The sequence below is a fragment of the Scyliorhinus canicula genome, chromosome 18, assembly GCF_902713615.1.
Source record: "Scyliorhinus canicula chromosome 18, sScyCan1.1, whole genome shotgun sequence".
Taxonomy (NCBI): Eukaryota; Metazoa; Chordata; class Chondrichthyes; order Carcharhiniformes; family Scyliorhinidae; genus Scyliorhinus; species Scyliorhinus canicula.
This window is the reverse complement of record NC_052163.1, coordinates 97,024,403-97,045,145: the sequence shown is the minus strand read 5'-3', so window position 1 is coordinate 97,045,145 and position 20,743 is coordinate 97,024,403. Positions and strand designations below refer to the sequence as shown.

Here is a 20,743-nt window from a genome sequence, read left to right as displayed (position 1 = left end):
CCTCAGGAAGTCCACATCCGGGGTGTCGCTCCTGACATGGCTCGCAGCTTCAGGACCAGTCCTGCTCCGTAGGCACGTCCGACTCCACAAGGCAGACCCGTTGGTAGAGAGGGTGCAATTGCTCCATGCAAACCCTCAGTATGCCTATATGGTGTACCCCGACGGCCGCCAGGATACTGTCTCCCTCAGGGACCTGGCACCAGCAGGTTCCACACATACAGACCCCTCCGGCCCGGCGCCAACCTCCCCTCCCCCCCCCCCCCCCCGGCACTCCCATCAGCACCCCCCTCAGAACCATCCGTCCTCCCCCTGCCCACGCCCGAGGACAAAGAGGATTTCGGCACGTTCCCGGAGTCACCGAACATCAGGCCAGCATCGACACCGCCGCCACCACTACACCGCTCCCAGCGGAACATTAAGGCCCCGGCCCGGTTAAACCTCTAACTGGTCCACTGGACTTCAAAAGACATTTTTTTGCTCTCAAATATTGTAAATATGAATTCATTGCTGTATATAGTTCTCCACCAGCCCCGCCGGACTCAATTTTAACAGGGGGTGAATGTGGTAAACCACTGTTACACCTTTATTAGGTGATGTATGGTAGGACTTGCACTACAGGTACGACGGTAGACCCTGCCTGCTGGCTCCGCCCAGTAGGCGAAGTATAAATAATGTGTGTCCTTCATGCAGCAGCCATCACTAATTAAAAGGAAAGAAGAAGTATTGAAGCAGAGAAGTATTGTCATGAGGATTATAGACATCATAAAGATGTTAGGCAAGCAAGCACTTCCTTTTCGAGGTCACAGAAATGAATCGGCCTGCACTCTAGATAATGAGGTTCTGAATCATGGCAATTTTTTAGCTACAGTGCAGTTGATGGCAAAATATGACCCCATTATGGCAGCTCACGTGTCTGCAGTGCAAAACAAGTCTAAACAAAGAATCAAATGATTAGAGCAACAAGGAAAGGCTCAAAGTAAAGGCCGTGGTGGACTTGTTACATACCTGAGTAAAACAACTATAAACATGTTAATCAAAATTATGAAGAATATGATACAAGAAAGAATTAGTCATGAAGTTTCTCAAGCAAAATATTATTCTATTCAGGTTGATTCAACACAAGATAATTCATCCATCGATCACTTTAGCATTATTATTCGGCATGTGCTTAAAGGTATTATCTGTGAGCAACTACTTTCAGTTGTGCCAAGTAATGATGGTACAGGACAGGGACTTTTTGATCTATTGATTGAAACATTACAGCATCTTAAAATTGACCCCCAAAAATGTTTATCTGACAGCACAGATGGCGCTGCAAGCTACCATGGCCAGTATAATGGTTTACAAAGTAAAATTGCTGATGTGGCTGATCAACATCTTCATATATGGTGCTATGCCCATGTCTTAAATTTGGTGATAACTGAAACAACAAAATGTTGTGTGCCTGCAGTTTCTTTTTTCAATTTGCTCCAGAATATAGCAACTTTTGTGAAAGCATCATACAAGAGAGTGGCTGTATGGATAGAAGTTGTTGGAAAACATCTAGGACAAGAAAAAATGAAACGATTAAAGCTAATTGGTGAGACCAGATGGTCAGGAAAATCCAATGCAGCAACATCTATATTTGGACGTTTTGATGATGCCGCTGCCAGTACTTTCGTAAATCTATTGACATGCTTATCAATGATACAAGATTCAGAAAAGTTTGATGCAAAAACAAAACATGAAGCAAATGTTTTACTTCAAAGTCTTCTAAAGTTTGAAACCATATTGACAGCATTTACTTACTTGTATATATTTGAAACTACAAGCCCGTTATCAAGTTATCTACAGACAAGTGGTTTAGATATGTTTACTGCATGGAGTTTGGTAGATTCAGCTACAACAAAGTTGAAGGAACAGACAAGAACATTTGATAACGTTCACAGCACGGCTTTGGAATTTGTAAATAAATGTAATGACAGGATTTCACAGATAAATATGGATGAAAATCAAACCTTGGAAATTGATGCGTTGGAAACAGCATTGCCAGTTAAGAGGCAGAGGAAGACGAAAAGAATGGCAGATGAGCTTATTGATGATGAAAGAAATTCCTCAGATTCTCTAGATGATTTTTGAGTAAATGTGTTTAGCCTAATAATGGATCGTATTGTCCAGTCACTAGAATCACGCTTTGTACAACATAAACAGTTGTATAAAGATTTGTCCTGCTTGGACCCAGCAAAGTTTAAAAACTATTGCAGAGAAGGTCCTTGAAGATGAAGCATTGGAAGGTATTATTAAGCTGTTTCCACAAATCAGCAAAGATCAAGTAATATTGGAATTGTTTTCTTTTGCTTCAAACTTTGATGTATTAAAGCTATTGCTTAATGATGGTGAGAATATGGATTCCAGTTGCAACAATTGTAAAATTTGCAGCACTTGCCCATCGTGTGTACTAAAAATTCTGGCATCCAACAGACTTCATGACAAGGCATATGATAACCTTTATGAACTTTAGAAAGTCATCTGCACACTATCAGTTACTCAAGTCCAATGTGAGAGGACATTTTCAAAGCTAAAGATCATAAAGACAAGGTTAAGAAATTCGCTGTCTGAGGAGAATTTGGAATCATACATGTTGCTATCCATTGAAAAGGAATTGTTAGATGAATTGGATGCAGAAGCAATTATTGGCAGATTCGCACAATCATCTAGCGAACACAAACGATTGCTCTTAATATAGTGGACTGCATGCAATGCTCTATTGTGCTTTTGAACTATCTGTTAATGTGTAACTTGTGCAGTAAACTATTTAAAAATATCAACCAATTACTTAAAAAAAAATTTTAAATTAAAAATTCAATTATAACATTCTGTATTTACATTTGGTATCTACTGCCAGTAATATGTACAGTACATGTACACTGTAATTACTAAGAAATACACATTTTTTCCACAAAAATTTTAATTGTACCCTTTTTTCCATATGTATTTTTTGAAAATGTTATTTATTTGTTATGAAAATTAAATGATAGCATTGTAGTTGTGGGTGGGCCCCCTTTGTCTCCTGGCAACCAATATTTTTAGACCCAGTCCGCCACTGACTGTAGAAACACAATCACCGCCTTCGGTGTCTCGTTCGGCCGCGTCTTCTGCCACAAGGACCGATGCGACCTGTTCAATTCCCGCATGGCGAATACTTCATCCCACCCCCAATCTAGAGAGAATTTCTGAAAAATACTCGGTCGGCCTCGGGACCGCCAAGCCTTCCGGCAAGCCCACCATACTGAAGTTCATACAACTCAACCTTGTTCTCTAGATCCTCCACTTTGGCCTTCAGACCTGTATTCCTGTCAACATGAGCAGCATCTTCACTTCCAACAAGACAGATTGGTCCTCTTGCCATGATAAGGCCTCATCCACGCCCTTGAGTGTCTCCCTTTGCTCCTTTACAGTTTTGGCAGTCTTGCCCAGCTGCTCCCGTATCAGGCCCAATGACTCCTCGATGGTGGCTTTGAACGACTCTTTGATCTCCTTCCCTTGTGACAGGGATTGGCCACCTGCCTGCCAAACCTCTCCAACTCCGGTGCCATCACTCTAGCATGATGGGTGTGGCTGCCTCTGCCATCTTTCTTCCCCCAGATTCCTTTGCTGGGCTCCCAGCCTGGGGTTTCTTTCCCGGAGTCGCCTTCGACGAGGATTTTGACATTCCTCAACAAACTTATTCAAACTGCACACCAGTCTACTGGGTTAGAACCTAAAATCTCCTGAAAATACCGGGACCTTGGTAGGAGCCACCTTTTGTGCAATTTGCTTTCACATGCTGTCACTGGAAGTCCCACGTTAGCGATTCTGAACATTCATCTGGAGCCTGGTCCTTCTGGGTATCGGATTTGCTCGGGTTGCAGATGAGTGTGAAGGCCGATGTTCTCGCCTTTGCCTCGCTGATAGGCCTGAGGCTCGTTCTGCTGCAATGGAGACCTGTTGCTCCACGCAGTGCCTCGGTCTCGTTGGGTGACCTTATGAAATTTCTACATCTAGAGAAGGTCAAGTGTACCATCAGGGGGTCGATTGGAGGGTTCTATCTGAGGTGGCGGCCATTCATGTCTTGGCAATTAGTGGGGGAGGAGGGGTTAGTTCTTAGTTTACATTGTTGGGGGAAGGGTGGTTTGTTCCTGGGTGGGGTTTGTATAATTGGAGTACTTCATTTGTGATATCCATTTACCCATGTTGCTATTCTTTGTTATAAATGAAAACTCTTTAAAAAACCTATATTTTTTTTAAATAATAATAAATTCCAGCACTTTTCCGATGTTTGGCTGACTGGCCTGTCTTTCCCTACTTTCTCTCTTCCTCCTTTCTTAAATAGTGGTGTTATATTTGAGAACATCCAATTTGATGGGACTTTTCTAGAATCTGGGGCACATCCACCATCTCTGCAGTTATCTCTTTCAGAACCTTAGGATATAGGACATTAGGTCCTGGTGAATTCTCAGATTTCAAACCCTTTCATTCTCCAGTACTTTTTTCCCCCAATATTAATTCCTCACACTTAATCGCCCCTAGGCAACCCTCTAATTCTGTTATATAACTTGTGTCTTCTATTGTCAAGGCAAGCACAAAATATTTGTTCAATATATCTGCCCTTTCCTAATTCCCCATGATAATTCCTCCTGTCTCTGCTTATAAGGGACCAATGTTTATTTTAGGAGATCTCTGCAATTTTTATACAGTACTTAAAAGGCCATACAATCTAGTTTTATTCTCCTGGCTAGTTTGCTGTTTAGCACATTGGGCTAAATCGTTGGCTTTGAAAGCAGGCCAGCAGCACGGTTTGATTCCTGTAACAGCCTCCCTGAACTGATGCCGGAATGTGGCGACTAGGGGCTTTTCACAGTAACTTCATTGAAGCCTACTCATGACAATAAGCGATTTTCATTTCATTTCATTCTCCCATTCCGTTTTCTTTATTGGCTTTTATCAACTTTTTGGTGGCTCTTTGGTTTTTAAAATATTCCCAGTCCTCACACTCCTATACTTTTCACACTCTAGAAGCCTCTTCTAATTCAATACCATCCTTAACCTCATTAGTAAACCATGGATGGATCTTTCTCCCTAGAACATAGAACATAGAACATAGAACGATACAGCGCAGTACAGGCCCTTCGGCCCACGATGTTGCACCGACATGGGAAGTCAAAAACTAAAGGCCATCTAACCTACACTATGCCATTATCATCCATATGCTTATCCAATAAACTTTTAAATGCCCTCAATGTTGGCGAGTTCACTGCTGTTGCAGGTAGGGCATTCCACGGCCTCACCACTCTTTGCGTAAAAAACCTACCTCTGACGTCTGTCCTATATCTATTACCCCTCAATTTAAGGCTACGTCCCCTCGTGCTAGCCACCTCCATCCGCGGGAGAAGGCTCTCACTGTCCACCCTCTCTAACCCTCTGATCATTTTGTATGCCTCTATTAAGTCACCTCTTAACCTTCTTCTCTCTAACGAAAACAACCTTAAGTCCATCAGCCTTTCCTCATAAGATTTTCCCTCCATACCAGGCAACATCCTGGTAAATCTCCTCTGCACCTGTTCCAAAGCTTCCACGTCCTTCCTATAATGAGGCGACCAGAACTTTACGCAATACTCCAAATGCGGCCGTACCAGAGTTTTGTACAGCTGCAACTTGACCTCATGGCTCCGGAACTCAATCCCTCTACCAATAAAGGCCAACACACCATAGGCCTTCTTCACAAACCTATCAACCTGGGTGGCAACTTTCAGGGATCTATGTACATGGAGGACATGTCCCTGAATTTGTTCTTCCTGGGATGTATTTTTGTTGAACATTTTGATTAGCTTCTTTAAATGTTTCCCTTTTAGTCTATTTATCCAATTGATCTTAGCCAGCTCTCCCCTCATACCTATGTATGAGTTTGTTTACGTTTAAGATAATTATTCATAATTGGATTATGTTGTTTTAAAACTTAATATGGAATTCAATTGCATTATGATCAGTATTTCCCAGTGGATCTTTTACAATGATGTTACTAATGAAGCTTGTTTCGACACCCTTGGCTGAGTGCACAGTCAGTTCTAGACCCTTGAGTTCCAGCATAAGTGAATTAAACGATAATTTGTGTTTTCCGAAGATCTTTAACCCTTCACTGCTCCAATGAGTTACAGACACCAGTGGCGGAATTCTCCAACCCCCCACAGAGTCGGGGAATCGCCCGAGGCCTTCGTAAATCCCGCCCCCGCCGTGGCCGGAATTCTCCACCACCCGTGAATCGGCGGGGGTGGGAATCGCACCCCGCCAGTCGGTGGGCCCCCCGCGGCGATTCTCCGGACCACAATGGACCGAAGTCCCCCCCCGCTGTCAGGCCTCTCCCGCCGACGTGGTTTAAACCACCTCTGTGCCGGCGGGAGTAGGCGGTGTGAGCGGGCTCCCGGGTCCTGGGGGGGGGCGTGGGGCGATCGGACCCTGGGGGTGCCCCCACAGTGGCCTGGCCCGCGATCAGGGGCCCACCGATCGGCGGGTGGGCCAGTGCCATGGGGGCACCCTTTTTCTTCCGCCGCCTCCACCATGGTGGAGGCGGAAGAGACCCCCTCCACCGCGCATGCGCCAGTGGTGACGTCAGCGACCGCTGACGCTCCGGCGCATGCGCAGACTCACGCCGACCGGCGAAGGCCTTTCGGCCAGCCCCGACGCTGGGCGGCGTAGCGCCAATGGCCGTTGGCGCCAGTCGGCGGAGCGGGAGCCACTCCGGCGCGGGCCTAGCCCCTAAAGGTGCGGAGAATTCCGCACCTTTGGGGAGGCCCAACGCCGGAGTGGTTGGCGCCACTCCACTATGCCGGGACCCACCGCCCCGCCGGGTAGGGGAGAATTTCGCCCCAGGTTTATAAGTAAAACATTAACAAACTGTTTATTAATAAAAGTGGAAAAGCAAATCCCCGTCCCACCCCCCACCCGGACAGTCACAAGATAATGGTTGGTGAGGATAAAAAAAGTGATTAATAGGTAGGTTTGAGATGAGTCTTCACTGCTGTGGTTGCAGCCTCTGGGAATCAATGAATGCAAGAGCTTCAGGTTGACGCAATTCCATCCTTTGGCCATCCTTTGTTTTATCCAAGAGTTCCAGGTCGGGGCAATTCCTGTCGTCAGCCGCCAGATGGTGCTGTACACAGGATGCTCATCAGTGCAATTTCACCCCTCTATCACCAGATGGGGCTCCGTCTCCCTGTGTAACTACTACAGCTTCCTTACTGGGTAAACATAGGTTTATTCCCCTTTGCCTGAGCTCTACACTAGAACTTTGGCCACACTTTTAGGAATATTTTCAGTTTAAGCTTCAATCTTCAGCTCTTCCCAGCCCCTGAGACAGAGAATTATATTGTTACCATCCTGTAGAAACGGCTAGCACTTTCACATTCAAGAGATCTCTTTGCCGGTTCTGATGGATACCTGTGCCTTTTTTAACAAGAAGGTCACCACAGGTTTAGATAGAATGCCTCTTAAAAACCCCTGACAGAGAGGGAGAGATTTTCAAGTCCTTACTAGCTGGCTTTCTTCACAGAACTTGCTTTGAGGTCTTTGATATCGCCTGGCCGAAGGGGTGGGGAGAGAGACATTGATTGATTGTCACATGTACTGAAGTACAGTGAAAAGTATTTTCCTGCAGCAAAGGGAATGTATATAGTACCTACACAGTAGACAAAAAGAATAACCGACAAAATACATAGACAAATAAGTAATTGGTTACAGTGCAGAAAAAGGGTGAAACAAAGCAAATATGACATGAGCAAGAGCAGCATAGGGTATCATGAATAGTGTCTTACAGGGAACAGATCAGTCCAAGGGAGAGTTGTTGAGGACTTTTGTGGCTGTGGGGAAGAAGTTGTTCTATGTCTGGATGTGCGGGTCTTCAGACTCCTGTATCTTCTGCCTGATGGAAGGGTCTGGAAGAGGGCAAAGCCTAGGTGCAAGGAGTCTCAGACAATGCTATCTGCCTTCCTAAGGCAGCAGGAGGTGTTTTCAGAATCAATGGGAGTGTGGAAAGCTTGTGTGATGCGTTGGGCTGAGCTCACCAAACTCTGTAGTTTATTGCGTTCTTGGGCCAAGCTGTGAGGCAGCTCGATAGGATGCTCTCAACGGCACATCTGTAGATGTTTGTGAGAGTCGATGCAGACATGCCAAATTTCTTTAGCTTCCGTAGGAAGTAGAGACGTTGTTGGGCTTTCTTTGCTCTTGCATCAACATGCATGGACCAGGACAGAGTGTTGGTGATGGTGACCCCCAGGAACTTAAAGCTATGGCCATCTCCACTTCAGGCCCATTGATGTAGATTGGTGCATGTGTCGTACTACGCTTCCAGAAGTCAATGATCAGTTCCTTGGTTTTGCTGACATTTAAAGAGAGGTTGTTTTCGGTACACCATGAAACAAAGTGATCTATCTCCCTTCTGTAGTCTGACTCGTCTTTGTTTTAGATACGACCCACTACAGTTGTATTATCTGCAAACTTATAGATCGAATTGAAGTTAAATCTTGCCACACAATTGTGTATGTGTATAGGGAGTACAGTAGAGGACTGAACACACACCTTGCGTGGCCCCGGTGTTGAGGACTATTGTGGAGGAGGTGCTGTTGCCTATCCTGACAGATTCCGGTCTGTTGGTGAGGAAGTCAAGGATCCAGCTGCTCAGGGAGGGGTCAAGTCCAAGATTGTAGAGATTGGTTATTAGTCTTGTCGGGATAATGGTGTTGAAGGCAGAGCTGTAGTCTATGAACAGCAGTCTGACGTGGGTGTCCTTTCTGTCGAGGTGGTGAGTGTTGATTGTTGGGCCAGGGAGATAGCATCTGCTGTGGACCAGTTGTGGCAATAGGCGAACTACAATGAATCGAGACCGTCTGTGAGGCTGGCGTTTATCCGTCTCATAACCAGCCACTCGATGCATTTCATGATAACAGATGTCAGGGCCACTGATCGGTAGTCGTTGAGGCACGCTACCTTGTTCTTCTTTGGTACTGGTATTATGGTGGTCTTCTTGAGGAGGTTGGAACCTCGAAGTGGAGACGTGAGGTGTTGAAGATGTCTGTGAATACACTCGCCAACTGGTCTGTGCAAGATCTGAGTGCTTGCCCAGGGGCTCGGTCGGGGCATGTCGCTTTCCGCGGGTTCACTTTCAAGAGAGAGTGCCTTCCAGCTGCAACCTGGCTGATACCGTCTCAGAACTGAACAAAAGATGGAACTCTGCAGAAGACCCGCCTTCTTTTCTGAAAATTTCGGGCTGGCTCCATGAATCACAGGCAACAATAGGAGAAGGCTCAGACCTCTACATAACCGTTTGGCTGCTTGCCAAATCTATCAAATCGACCTTACAGATTCTGGCACAGAACGTAAAGGGACGTCCCGGCCTGGTGGATCAGGACAGGGGTGTTTGGCTCTGCCTAAAATTTGTAGTTTAGCAGAAATCCCCAAGGTTGTAGCTAACCAAAAGACTGTAGACAAAAGCAGACAGCAGGACGGGGATGAAAAGAGTAACACAGGACAGACAAATGATTTTACAACAATACCCTAACTAGCTAGCCTCCGTGCACAATGCTAGATTGAAAATAGCTTTATCCCTTGTGGTTTCCACAACACATTGCTCCAGGAAACTGACATGAAAGCATTCTACTAACTCATCTTCCAGACCACATTTGTCAATTTGATTGAATTATGAAGATTAAAATCCCCAATAAATATCACATTGCCTTTGTTACATGCTCCAATAATTTATTCAATAATTTCTTGCCTAATGCTCTGTCCAGTGGTCTAACTACTGTTCGGGGGCCTATAACCTACTCCCACCAGGACTTTCTGACCCTTGTTTACTCATACTCTCCACACATACTCGTTCTACCTCCTGATTTTCTGAACCAAGACCACTTCTTACGAATGTCTTTATGTCATATTTTATTGCAGCAACCCCTCTTTTTCCATTCTGCATCTTTTTGAAATATTGTATACCCTGGAATATTTATTACCCAACCCTTGTAACCTGTATTGTAACCTGTGATGACAATTACATCCTATCCATTTATCTCTATCTGTGCCAGCAGTTCATTAGACTTATTGTGGGTACTACACACATCAGATAAAGTGACTCCAATTTTTATGTTACTATTATTCTTTATATGAACCTTACTGTTACCAAATAGAACTGGTTTAAACAATTTTATATTACATGTTAGGAATAAGGTATGATTTTAAACTTAATTTGTGTTTCTATATTTGAATGCTAAGAGGAAGAGTTAAAGTTTCAGTTAGCATCATGTTAAATAAAGATACCTGCATGTCCATAGCATGAATTTAGATTCATTTAAACTGTGTCTGCATTGTAATTGAGATTTTGTGACATGAAAGCAATTAAGGAGTAAAATAAAACTAAGCTGTTGCTTAGCAACCAGAGACTCACTCAGAACAGCAGAAGCATTTTGAGTTCAGTTCAAACCAGGTAACTCAAGAAGCTAAACACAAGGAAGGGAACTGCAGAAAGCAGATCTCTCAAAAGAACTAAGGCTACAAGCATAGGCAGGACAAAAAGTAAGGAGTTGAAAGTAAGTCCCTGAAGCTGGAAAACAGTCAGAAACCAGGGAATGAAAAGAGGAGTTGCAGGAAAACTGAAGTAAAGGGGACAATTTGAACAATGTACTTGCTGTTCACTAAAGTTAGGAGTAGGGAAAGATTCCTAAATCACAGCTACAAGCTCACCAGACCTGTTGAATCGGCTCAAGAGAAGGTAGACATCTGAAGTAATCCTAAAGTTAGTACAGCCTTAATACAGCCTATGAAACAGTGCTGTGCTGTTGATGTGGCCGGGTACCTCAGAGATTGCATGCTGTGCTGTTGATGTGGCCGGGTAGCTCAGAGATTGCATGCGTGTGCTGTTCTGTTGATGTGGCTGGGTGTCTGTGGCATGCGTGTGCTGTTCTGTTGATGTGGCTGCGTGTCTGTGGCATGCGTGTGCTGTTCTGTTGATGTGGCTGGGTGTCTGTGGCATGCGTGTGCTGTGCTGTTAATGTGGCTGGGTGTCTGTGGCATGCGTGTGCTGTTCTGATGATGTGGCTGGGTGTCTGTGGCATGCGTGTGCTGTTCTGTTGATGTGGCTGGGTGTCTGTGGCATGCGTGTGCTGTTCTGTTGATGTGGCTGCATGTCTGTGGCATGCGTGTGCTGTTCTGTTGATGTGGCTGGGTGTCTGTGGCATGCGTGTGCTGTTCTGTTGATGTGGCTGAGTGTCTGTGGCATGCGTGTGCTGTTCTGTTGATGTGGCTGGGTGTCTGTGGCATGCGCGTGCTGTTCTGTTGATGTGGCTGGGTGTCTGTGGCATGCGTGTGCTGTTCTGTTGATGTGGCTGCGTGTCTGTGGCATACGTGTGCTGTTCTGTTGATGTGGCTGGGTGTCTGTGGCATGCGTGTGCTGTTCTGTTGATGTGGCTGGGTGTCTGTGGCATGCGTGTGCTGTTCTGTTGATGTGGCTGCGTGTCTGTGGCATGCATGTGCTGTTCTGTTGATGTGGCTGCGTGTCTGTGGCATGCGTGTGCTGTTCTGTTGATGTGGCTGGGTGTCTGTGGCATGCGTGTGCTGTTCTGTTGATGTGGCTGGGTGTCTGTGGCATGCGCGTGCTGTTCTGTTGATGTGGCTGCGTGTCTGTGGCATGCGTGTGCTGTTCTGTTGATGTGGCTGGGTGTCTGTGGCATGCGCGTGCTGTTTCAGGGCAGAAGAATACTGGAAGGAAATGTTGAAATTCTGACTGTGGAACCTTTGTGAAGCCATCTGAAAGAAAGAGTTCTTTGGGAGAAGATTCCAAGTGTGTTCTTCAAGTGTCAATTTCAGGGACTGAGGCTCCTCCATTGCTAACTTTGGGCCCCTATACCTGCCTCACTTACGGTTAGTTACACCCTTCTATCACTGAACATGGATCAAAGCAGAGGTATCTAGCCTAATGGGTGTGACTTTCTCCAGGAATAAAATGTCATTCCTAATGTGTCAGTGTTTAAAACTGCGACTTTGTCTCATCTTTGAGCTGAAATTTCTCAAACTGCAGATGTTTTCTGCCAATGTGGTTGTCACCAGCTCCCACGTGCTTCAGCTGCAATACATCACCTGGTTTGACATCTTTTATTGTGTTCTATTTAAAACATTTTGTGTAATAAATATCACTCTTTGTTATATCAAGTAGTTTAACTTTTTGAACTAAAAATTTAACAAAATACTATTTCCCCAGTTCTGGTTTAAACAACTGCCCCTATTATAATTCAGCCTCTGAATTATAAAGGTAGAAACGCAGAGGTAATAATCTCTGGATTACCTGAGCTGTAAGAGAAAATCTTAAAACTCGTCAACCAATTACCTACCTGTTCATTGAATTAATGCTTTTAAATACGTACAGGTGGCTGAGAAAAGGTATACAACCAGCTTTTTATAGCTAGGTCTTTCCTGCTGAGCACTAAATTCCCACCTGTACCAAATTCTCAAATTAGCATTTGTTTTTCATTAAACTCTGTCCCCATCATCTCCACTCAGTGCTTTGGTAACTACTCTATTGATATGTCCCATCACCTTCATAGATCCATTAACATCCCTTTGTCCCTACATAATCTTTAGAACTGTGCCATTAAAGCAAGCAGTGGTCCTAGAACTGATTCTTGGAGAATGCTATGGTCTACTGTCCTCCAGTCTGAATAACAACCATTTACAATTACTTACTGTTTCTGTCCTTTGACCCTCCTATGCCATGAACCTTAATTTTGTTAGCCAGCCTTTATTGTGGTACTTTGTCAAATACTTTGTTAAAATCCATATAGACAACATCCATTGTCATTCCTTCATCAACCTTCTCTGTTCCTTCATCATAAATTTCAGTTAGATTAGTCAAATACAATCACTCTCCTTATTGAACTCAAACCTCTCCAAATGCCTATTAATTTTATCTCCGAATATAAGGTGTAGCCATCTGGGATGGCCACTTACAAAGGATCCTGGGAAATATGGCCACCTGCAAAGGACCATGGGAAATATGGTCAACCCAGGACTCAGACGCTCAGAGCTTATGTATTTTGGCAACTCAGATAGCTAGACGCTATCAAAACCCCAGCTACTTTGCGTTCTAATGGCCCATTTCCTCAGAACAAAAGGCCTGGGCCGCGATTCTCTGCTCCCACACGCTGCTCGGAGAATCGCCGCTCGCCGTTTTTCCCGGCAACGGGCGATTCTCCGGCCCAGATGGGCCGAGCGGCCTGATGACCCCGACCGGTTCACGCCGGCGGCAACCACACCTGGTCGCTGCCGGCGTGAACATCGCGCGACAGGTAAGTGTGGGGCCTGTGGGGGGCGGAGAGAGGATCGAGCACCGCGGGCATGCTCATCAGATGTCTGGCCCGCGATCGGTGCCCACCAATCGTCGGGCCGGTGTCTCTAAGAGACGCACTCTTTTCCCTCTGCCGCCCCGCAAGATCAAGCCGCCATGATCAAGGCCAACCTGCGCATGCGCGGCTGACGTCACTTAGGCGCCGCCGGCCGCGTCATTCCCGGCGCGCCGCTTTGACGCAAGCGTCAAGGCCCGGTACCCGAGAATCGTGCAACGCCGCTCCTAGCCCCCCGGGGGGGAGAATAGGGGGCGAGGAGCGGCCTCCGACGCCAGAGTGAAACACTCTGGGTTTCACTCCGGCTTCGGCTGTTTCTCTCCGTTTCGGAGAATCGCGCCCCTGCACTCAAGTAACAGATACAGAAACAAACTCATCGGCGCCACTCCCTTTGCTCAGGGAGTCCAAAATGCCACGGTCAATGACCTCTCAGGACACGCCCCACCATCAAGGCACCCACCCCTTTATTGGCCAAAATGGAAAGCAGTAATCGAAGCCTGCCGAATTATTGAGTCCAAAGCTAAGGACCGCCCAAAAGAGCGCGAAACCCCAGAAGGATAAAGAGAGACACTGCCATGTGTTCAGTCTCTCTTGGCCCCGGCGCTCGGTCTCTCTTGGCCCTGGCTTACGCCTAAAACCAATTGCAGCATCACGACCAAAAGCAAGTTCAAGACCAACGATCGCTACCAGACGGATGAGCCCAGCAGAAATGAAGTAACTTCTCCAGACCCAGCCGCGCAAGATCCAAACAAAGGCCTTGTTCCTCTGCATAAAGCCAGGTGCCTGAAGTTAAGTACAGGTTGTTGTAGTGTTAGGTGTAATTTAGCTTGTAGTGTTTTATGTTGCATGCCAAAGTAATTATTGTGTGTAAATAAACTATCATTGAACTTGAACTAACTAACTGGTTGTTTGATCTTTGATCGATATCCGGTAAAACCTTGTGGTGGTGTCATTTGATACCTGGCGACCCTGAAAAGCAATATTATCATTAATAACTGCCATATCTAGTTAATTTGGCAACATTATTGGTGCCGATTGGCAACGTTATTGGTAGCGCTGGTGGGAGGGTATTCAACTCATTAAAAAGAGCAAGAAAGGTTTCTAGAACCTTACCCATCACATGGAAACTTTGTTAGACTTTTGGGATGGGGGCCTTGGACACTTTATGCCAATTTTAACTGCAGTTTTGAAAATCTTGCTCCTGTTTCCTTAAAGGGTGTGTTCAGAACCAAATTATCCATCCAAATACAAAAGTGAAATAGAAAGTGAAGAATGCCATTTAATTGAGGAAGTTCCTCTGTTCAATGAGCCTCTGCTGCCCCTATCCAATCCTGGAATCCAATATTTTCTTATTGCTTTTTGTTTCCATTTTCTAGTCCAATAGTCCTGTTGCATGTTGACCATTCACATTTGTGTGAAGCTTGCTGATTATTCCTATAATGTCCTTTTACTCATTTGAAATATACTTAGCCCCCCTCACCCCCGCCATGCCACATTCCTCTTTCTCTGTCATCTCCGTTGCTAGTTAAAGACAGTCTGAAGCAAATTATTGTGATACGTGAGAAAATACTTCGCCACTCCTCAATAGATTGGTATTAACAAAATATTGATTGGGTATATGAAAAATGCTGAACTCCTTCCATATTTCACCATCCTGCTGATGGATGGCACTCTGTTGTTGTAAGGAGTAGAAGGATTTGGTGGCGCAAAGGTTGGATTTTAAAAGCTTCAAGAGTGGAGGAAGAAAACTGAGATGGAAGACTTACACAGATTGGGCTGGAGGTAGAATTGGTGCATAAATTCTTTTTTCTTTTTGATAAACAATTTTATTAAGGCATTTTGGCAAAGTAAACAACAACAATAGAAAACAGTGTGCAAAGAACAATCAACATAGTGGAAAAACCAGCTCCCCTCCTACAAGGACCCGCCTAACTATCCCGCTAATCTACGTTACCCTAACTCCCCCCGCTGATGATTAATTTTCCGCAAAGAAGTCGATAAATGATTGCCACCTCCGGGCGAACCCTGGCAGTGACCATCTCAGAGCGAACTTAATTCTCTCCAGATTGAGAAAGCTCGCCATATCCGATAGCCAGGCCTCCGACTTCGGGGGCTTTGAGTCCCTCCATGCCAGCAGAATTTGTTGCCGGGCTACCAGGGAAGCAAAGGCCAAAGCGTCAGCCTCTCTCTCCTCCTCGACTCCCGGGTCCTCCGAAACCCCAAAAATAGCCACCTCAGGACTCATCGCCACCCTTGCTTTCAGTACCCGGGACATAACATCCGCGAATCCCTGCCAGTACCCCCTGAGTTTTGGACATGCCCAGAACATGTGGACATGGTTCGCTGGTCCTCCCGAACATCTGGCGCACCTATCTTCCAATCCAAAGAATTTACTCATCCGGGCCACTGTCATGTGGGCCCGGTGGACAACCTTGAATTGAATCAAGCTGAGCCTAGCATGTTGCAGTCGCGTTTACCCTACTCAACACCTGCGCTCATAAGCCCTCTTCTATCTCACCTCCGAGCTCCTCTTCCCACTTGAGCTTCAGCTCCTCAGTCTGCGTCTCCTCTGCTCCCATAAGTTCTTTATATATATCCGAGACCCTCCCCTCCCCCACCCATCCACTGGACACTACCCTGTCCTGGATCCCCCTAAGTGGCAGGTGTGGGAAGGATGGAATCTGTCTGCGTAGAAAGTCCAGCACCTGCAAGTACCTGAAATCATTCCCTCTCGCCCTCATGCTCGGGAAGCTCCCTTCCAAGAACAGATCCCCCATCCTCTGAATCCCAGCCCCCCGCCATGCTCGGAACCCACCGTCCATATTCCCTGGGGCAAACCGGTGATTGTCGCAGACTGGGGATCAAACCGATGCTTTCACTTCCCCCACGTGCCTTCTCCATTGGCCCCAGATCCGCAAAGTCGCCACCACTATGGGCTGGTGGAGTACCGTGCCGGCCAGAGCGGCAGGGGCACTGTAACCAGGGCTGCCAAACTGGTCCCCCTGCATGAAGCGGCCTCCACCCGCCCCCAAACCAACCCCGCACCCACCATCCACTCCCTTACCATTGCTATGTTGGCCGCCCAGTAGTAATTACTAACGTTTGGCAGCGCCAGCCCCCCTTCCCCTCGGTTCCTCTCGACATCAATCTCCTCACCTGCGGGGACTTCCCCGCCCACACAAATCCCATAATCATTTTATTAACCTTCTTGAAAATGGGGAGACACTGGAAAACGAAAAGGAATCTTGGGAGGATCGCCATTTTAACCGTCTGCACTCTCCCCGCTATCGTCAGTGGGAGCGCATCCCACCTCCGGAACTCGACCCTCATTTGCTCCACCAACCGAGATAAGTTTAACTTGTGGAACCGGCCCCAGTCCCGCGCCACCTGTATCCCTAAGTGGGGCTGGTTTAGCTCACTGGGCTAAATCTCTGGCTTTTAAAGCAGACCAAGCAGGCCAGCAGCACGGTTCGATTCCCGTACCAGCCTCCCCGGACAGACGCCGGAATGTGGCGACTAGGGGCTTTTCACAGTAACTTCATTGAAGCCTACTCGTGACAATAAGCGATTTTCATTTTCAAGTATCTAAAACTGTCCCCTACTAACCTAAACGGCAGCCCCCTCAACCGACCCTCCTGGCCCCTTGCCTGGACTACAAACAACTCGCTTTTTGCCATGTTCAGTTTGTACCCCGAGAACCAGCCGAATTCCTTCAGGGTTCCCCTTGATTTCATCCATCCCAACCACTGGATGCGTGATGTATAAGAGCAGGTCGTCGGCGTACAACAAAACTCTATGTTCCACCCCTCCCCGTACCAGGACCTTCCAACCCCTAGAAGCTTTCAGGGCAATTGCCAGTGGCTCTATTGCTCGCGCAAACAGCAGTGCGAAGAGGGGGCACCCCTGCCTTGTCCCTCGGTACAGTCTAAAATAGTCAGACGTCATCCTATTCATCCTTACACTAGCCTCCTGGAGCCTGGTACAACAGTCAGACACAGTCGATAAAGCCCTCCCCGAACCCAAATCGTCCCAGCACCTCGCATAAGTAGTCCCACTCAACCCGGTCGAAAGCCTTCTCGGCATCCATTGCCACAACTACCTCTGCCTCCCTACTCTCCAGGGGCATCATGATCACATTCAGCAGCCTTCTTAGGTTGGCCACCAGCTGCCTGCCCTTGACGAACCCGGTTTGATCTTCCACAATAACGTCCGGCACACAGTCCTCAATCCGAGCAGCCAAGAGCTTGGCCAGTATTTCAGCATCTCCATTGAGCAGAGAGATTGGCCTATAGGACCCACATGCCTCCGGGTCTTTGTCCCGTTTCAATATCAGGGAGGTGGTGGCCTGTGACATAGATGGGAGTAACACCGCTCTGTCTCTTGCCTCATTAAAAATCCTTGTGCTACCCACCTCGAATTGCACCCATTTGTTAATCAAAATCGTGACCCCCCTGGTTTTAGTGGCCAGCCCCAAATGGAAGACCTGGCTAATCCAGCCCTTCTTCAATCAGACCTGGTCAGCTATTTTCAGATGAGTCTCCTGAAGCATTATCACGTCCGCCTTCAGCGTCCTCAGATGTGCGAACACACGTACCCTCTTTACCGGCCCGTTTAACCCTCTAACTTCCAGGTGATCAGACTGGTTGGGGGGGCACCATGCCCCCCCCCCCCACCGATCAGCCATCTCCTTTCTTGGGGCCGCCCCCAGCCCCTGTGTCACACTTACCCTGGCCCGCCTCCTGGCAGCCCCCACCTCTGACCTCCTCCATGTTCCCAAACCCAAGTCCTTCCCTCGTCAGCAGATCAACTACCCCCCTTCCCACCCTTAGCAACAACACCCTGTAACCTAACGCCTGCCATAAACTAGCTATATACACACTCTCCATCTGGCTTCCGTAGACTAGCTCACCCAGCTAGCCTGGTGACTCCAGCGCAAGCCAGATCATCGACATGGGTACCACCATTACACATGAGAACACCACCCATCAGGTACGCGGTACATACTCGTGTGACTCGGCCAATGTTGTCTACCTCATACGCTGCAGGAAAGGATGTCCCGAAGCGAGGTACATTGGCGAGACCATGCAGCCGCTGCGACAACGGATGAACGGACATCGCGTGACTATCACCAGGCAGGAATGTTTCCTTCCAGTCGGGGAACAATTCAGCAGTCAAGGGCATTCAGTCTCTGATCTTTGGGTAAGCATTCTCCAAGGTGGCCTTCAGGATGTGCGACAACGCAGAATCGCCAAGCAGAAACTTATAGCCAAGTTCCGCACACATGAGTACGGCCTCAACCGGGACCTTGGATTTATGTCACATTGCATTGACCCCCCCCCCCACCATCTGGCCTGAGCTTGCGAAATCCTACCAACTGTCTTGGCTTGAGACAATTCACACCTCTTTAACCTGGGATTACCCCTCTCTCTGGATCCGTAAAAACTTAATTACCTGCAAATGCTCTCATTCAAAGCATTGGCTTGCATCTTTGACTTAGTCTATATATATGTTCCTGGAATCTACCTCTTCATTCACCTGAGGAAGGAGCAATGCTCCGAAAGCTAGTGATTTGAAACAAACCTGTTGGACTTTAACCTGGTGTTGTAAGACTTCTTACTATAGTAATTTAAGCACGTGACCTAGGCTGTTGCTTTAGTGAAACATTGAAGAGGTGATGTATCGCTGAAGGATGAGATGTTAAATAAAGGGCTGGTCTGTCTGAGATGCAAACAATCTTAAGGCACTATTGGAAGAAGACTGAGGCGTTTTCCTGGTGTCCTGGTCAAAATTCATCTCTCAACCAATACCACAACTAAACTTTAACTCCGTGTGTTGCTTTGGGGGGGTTGCTATAAACTGCTGCCTGCACTTCAAACACTTAATTTGGAATATTGTGAGGAGATTTAGATGCTGTTAAATTGAAGTTTAATGCCTTGTGAATATTTTATATTTTGAAACATGGCTGGTTTAGCACAGGGCTAAAGAGCTGGCTTTTAAAGCAGACCAAGGCAGGCCAGCAGCACGGTTCAATTCCTGTACCAGCCTCCCTGAACAGGTGCCGGAATGTTGCAACTAGGGGCTTTTCACAGTAACTTCATTTGAAGCCTACTCGTGACAATAAGCGATTTTCACATGTCAGGAGTGAAGGCAAACCAAAGCACCACACCGTTGAACAACATAAAAACTGAACAATTAACTGAAAGAGAATAAAATCTGAATTAGAACCCATACACTTTTTAGTTTTATACATATATCTGTACATATGAAAGGGCGTGCAACACGTGGAAATAAAAGAATATAATCATGAAATTAGATAAATTGAAACACAACAGACCTTGATGTTCTTGCAGAACATATCGCCTTGTTGCTGAGTTTGATGGGAACTGGGCTACCGCTTGTCCAGGGAGAGAGAGATTGGATCGCTGTGAAAATCCTTCATTCTGAAATCCCGTCGAACGCTGCATTTTGAGACCAACTTTTTTAGTCCCTGAGAAAGCGACCTAGTGTGCTAAAGACGTACAGTAAATAAGATGTTTATCGATGGGTTTCCAGGGAGATTGCGTTCCAAATATATAACGAAATGTTCGGAAAATGGACAATTGGAGGTTCTAAGTAAGAATTGACACGTTCCAAGCAATTAAAAGTTATTTTATTCTACAATTTCCAAAACTCCTCGCAGTTCACGCAAATGTCAGGATAACTGGGAAGAGTGATCGTGGAAAAGGTTCATATGCAATATTTCCTAAATTTGCCATCATTTGCACATTGATATTGAGATGTAACGATAATAATGCAGTTCTCCTGCATGATCTCAATATAAGTAATCTAATTTTCATCTTTCAATTTTTCACTTAGTCGCCCATTTTACTACGACAAATGGTGATGGTGAGCATGTGTTCCCAATTTTTCTCATATTTTCTGTAATTCAACCTTAGTCTCATTGGCAGGTGGCTTCAGATTTTTAGTGGAGTCGCTTGGTGAGCGCAGTGCAAGGGGTAAAAATAAAATTATGGTTATGTTTGAGATTAAGGATGTGTAGTTCGAGATGGTTTGTAAACCGCTGCTAACACCTGCAGGGTTTTGTGTTCTGTAGGAGTAGATGATGCGGAAATTGTCTGGAAAGGCAAAAGTACTCTCGTGCATAAATCAAATCACCCAGATTAGACCTTTCTGATATCAAGATTCTGAATCAATTTGTGAGAAGCTCCTCTAAGTTTTTTAAACTACTGCAGATTTGGGAAAGGGATAACAGACCCAAGTGGGATATTTGAAGAAGACAAGCTTTTTCCAAAGCCATACTGGTGATGTTATTCTGCGGCACTTCTATACCCGGTCTCTTGCTGGAACGC

The 20,743-nt window shown here is 46.3% G+C and overlaps 1 protein-coding gene across 1 annotated transcript in view; it reads right to left on the bottom strand.

Annotated features, from left to right (window-relative positions):
* Positions 1-19,902, bottom strand: part of LOC119953498 — a 49,847-nt gene extending 29,945 nt beyond the window's left edge. Inside the window, exon 1 of the mRNA XM_038777840.1 lies at positions 19,729-19,902. Coding sequence (XP_038633768.1) covers positions 19,729-19,858 — 130 coding nt within the window. The 5' untranslated portion in view covers positions 19,859-19,902. The remainder of the gene's footprint in view (positions 1-19,728) is intronic.
* Positions 19,903-20,743: the final 841 nt, after the last annotated feature.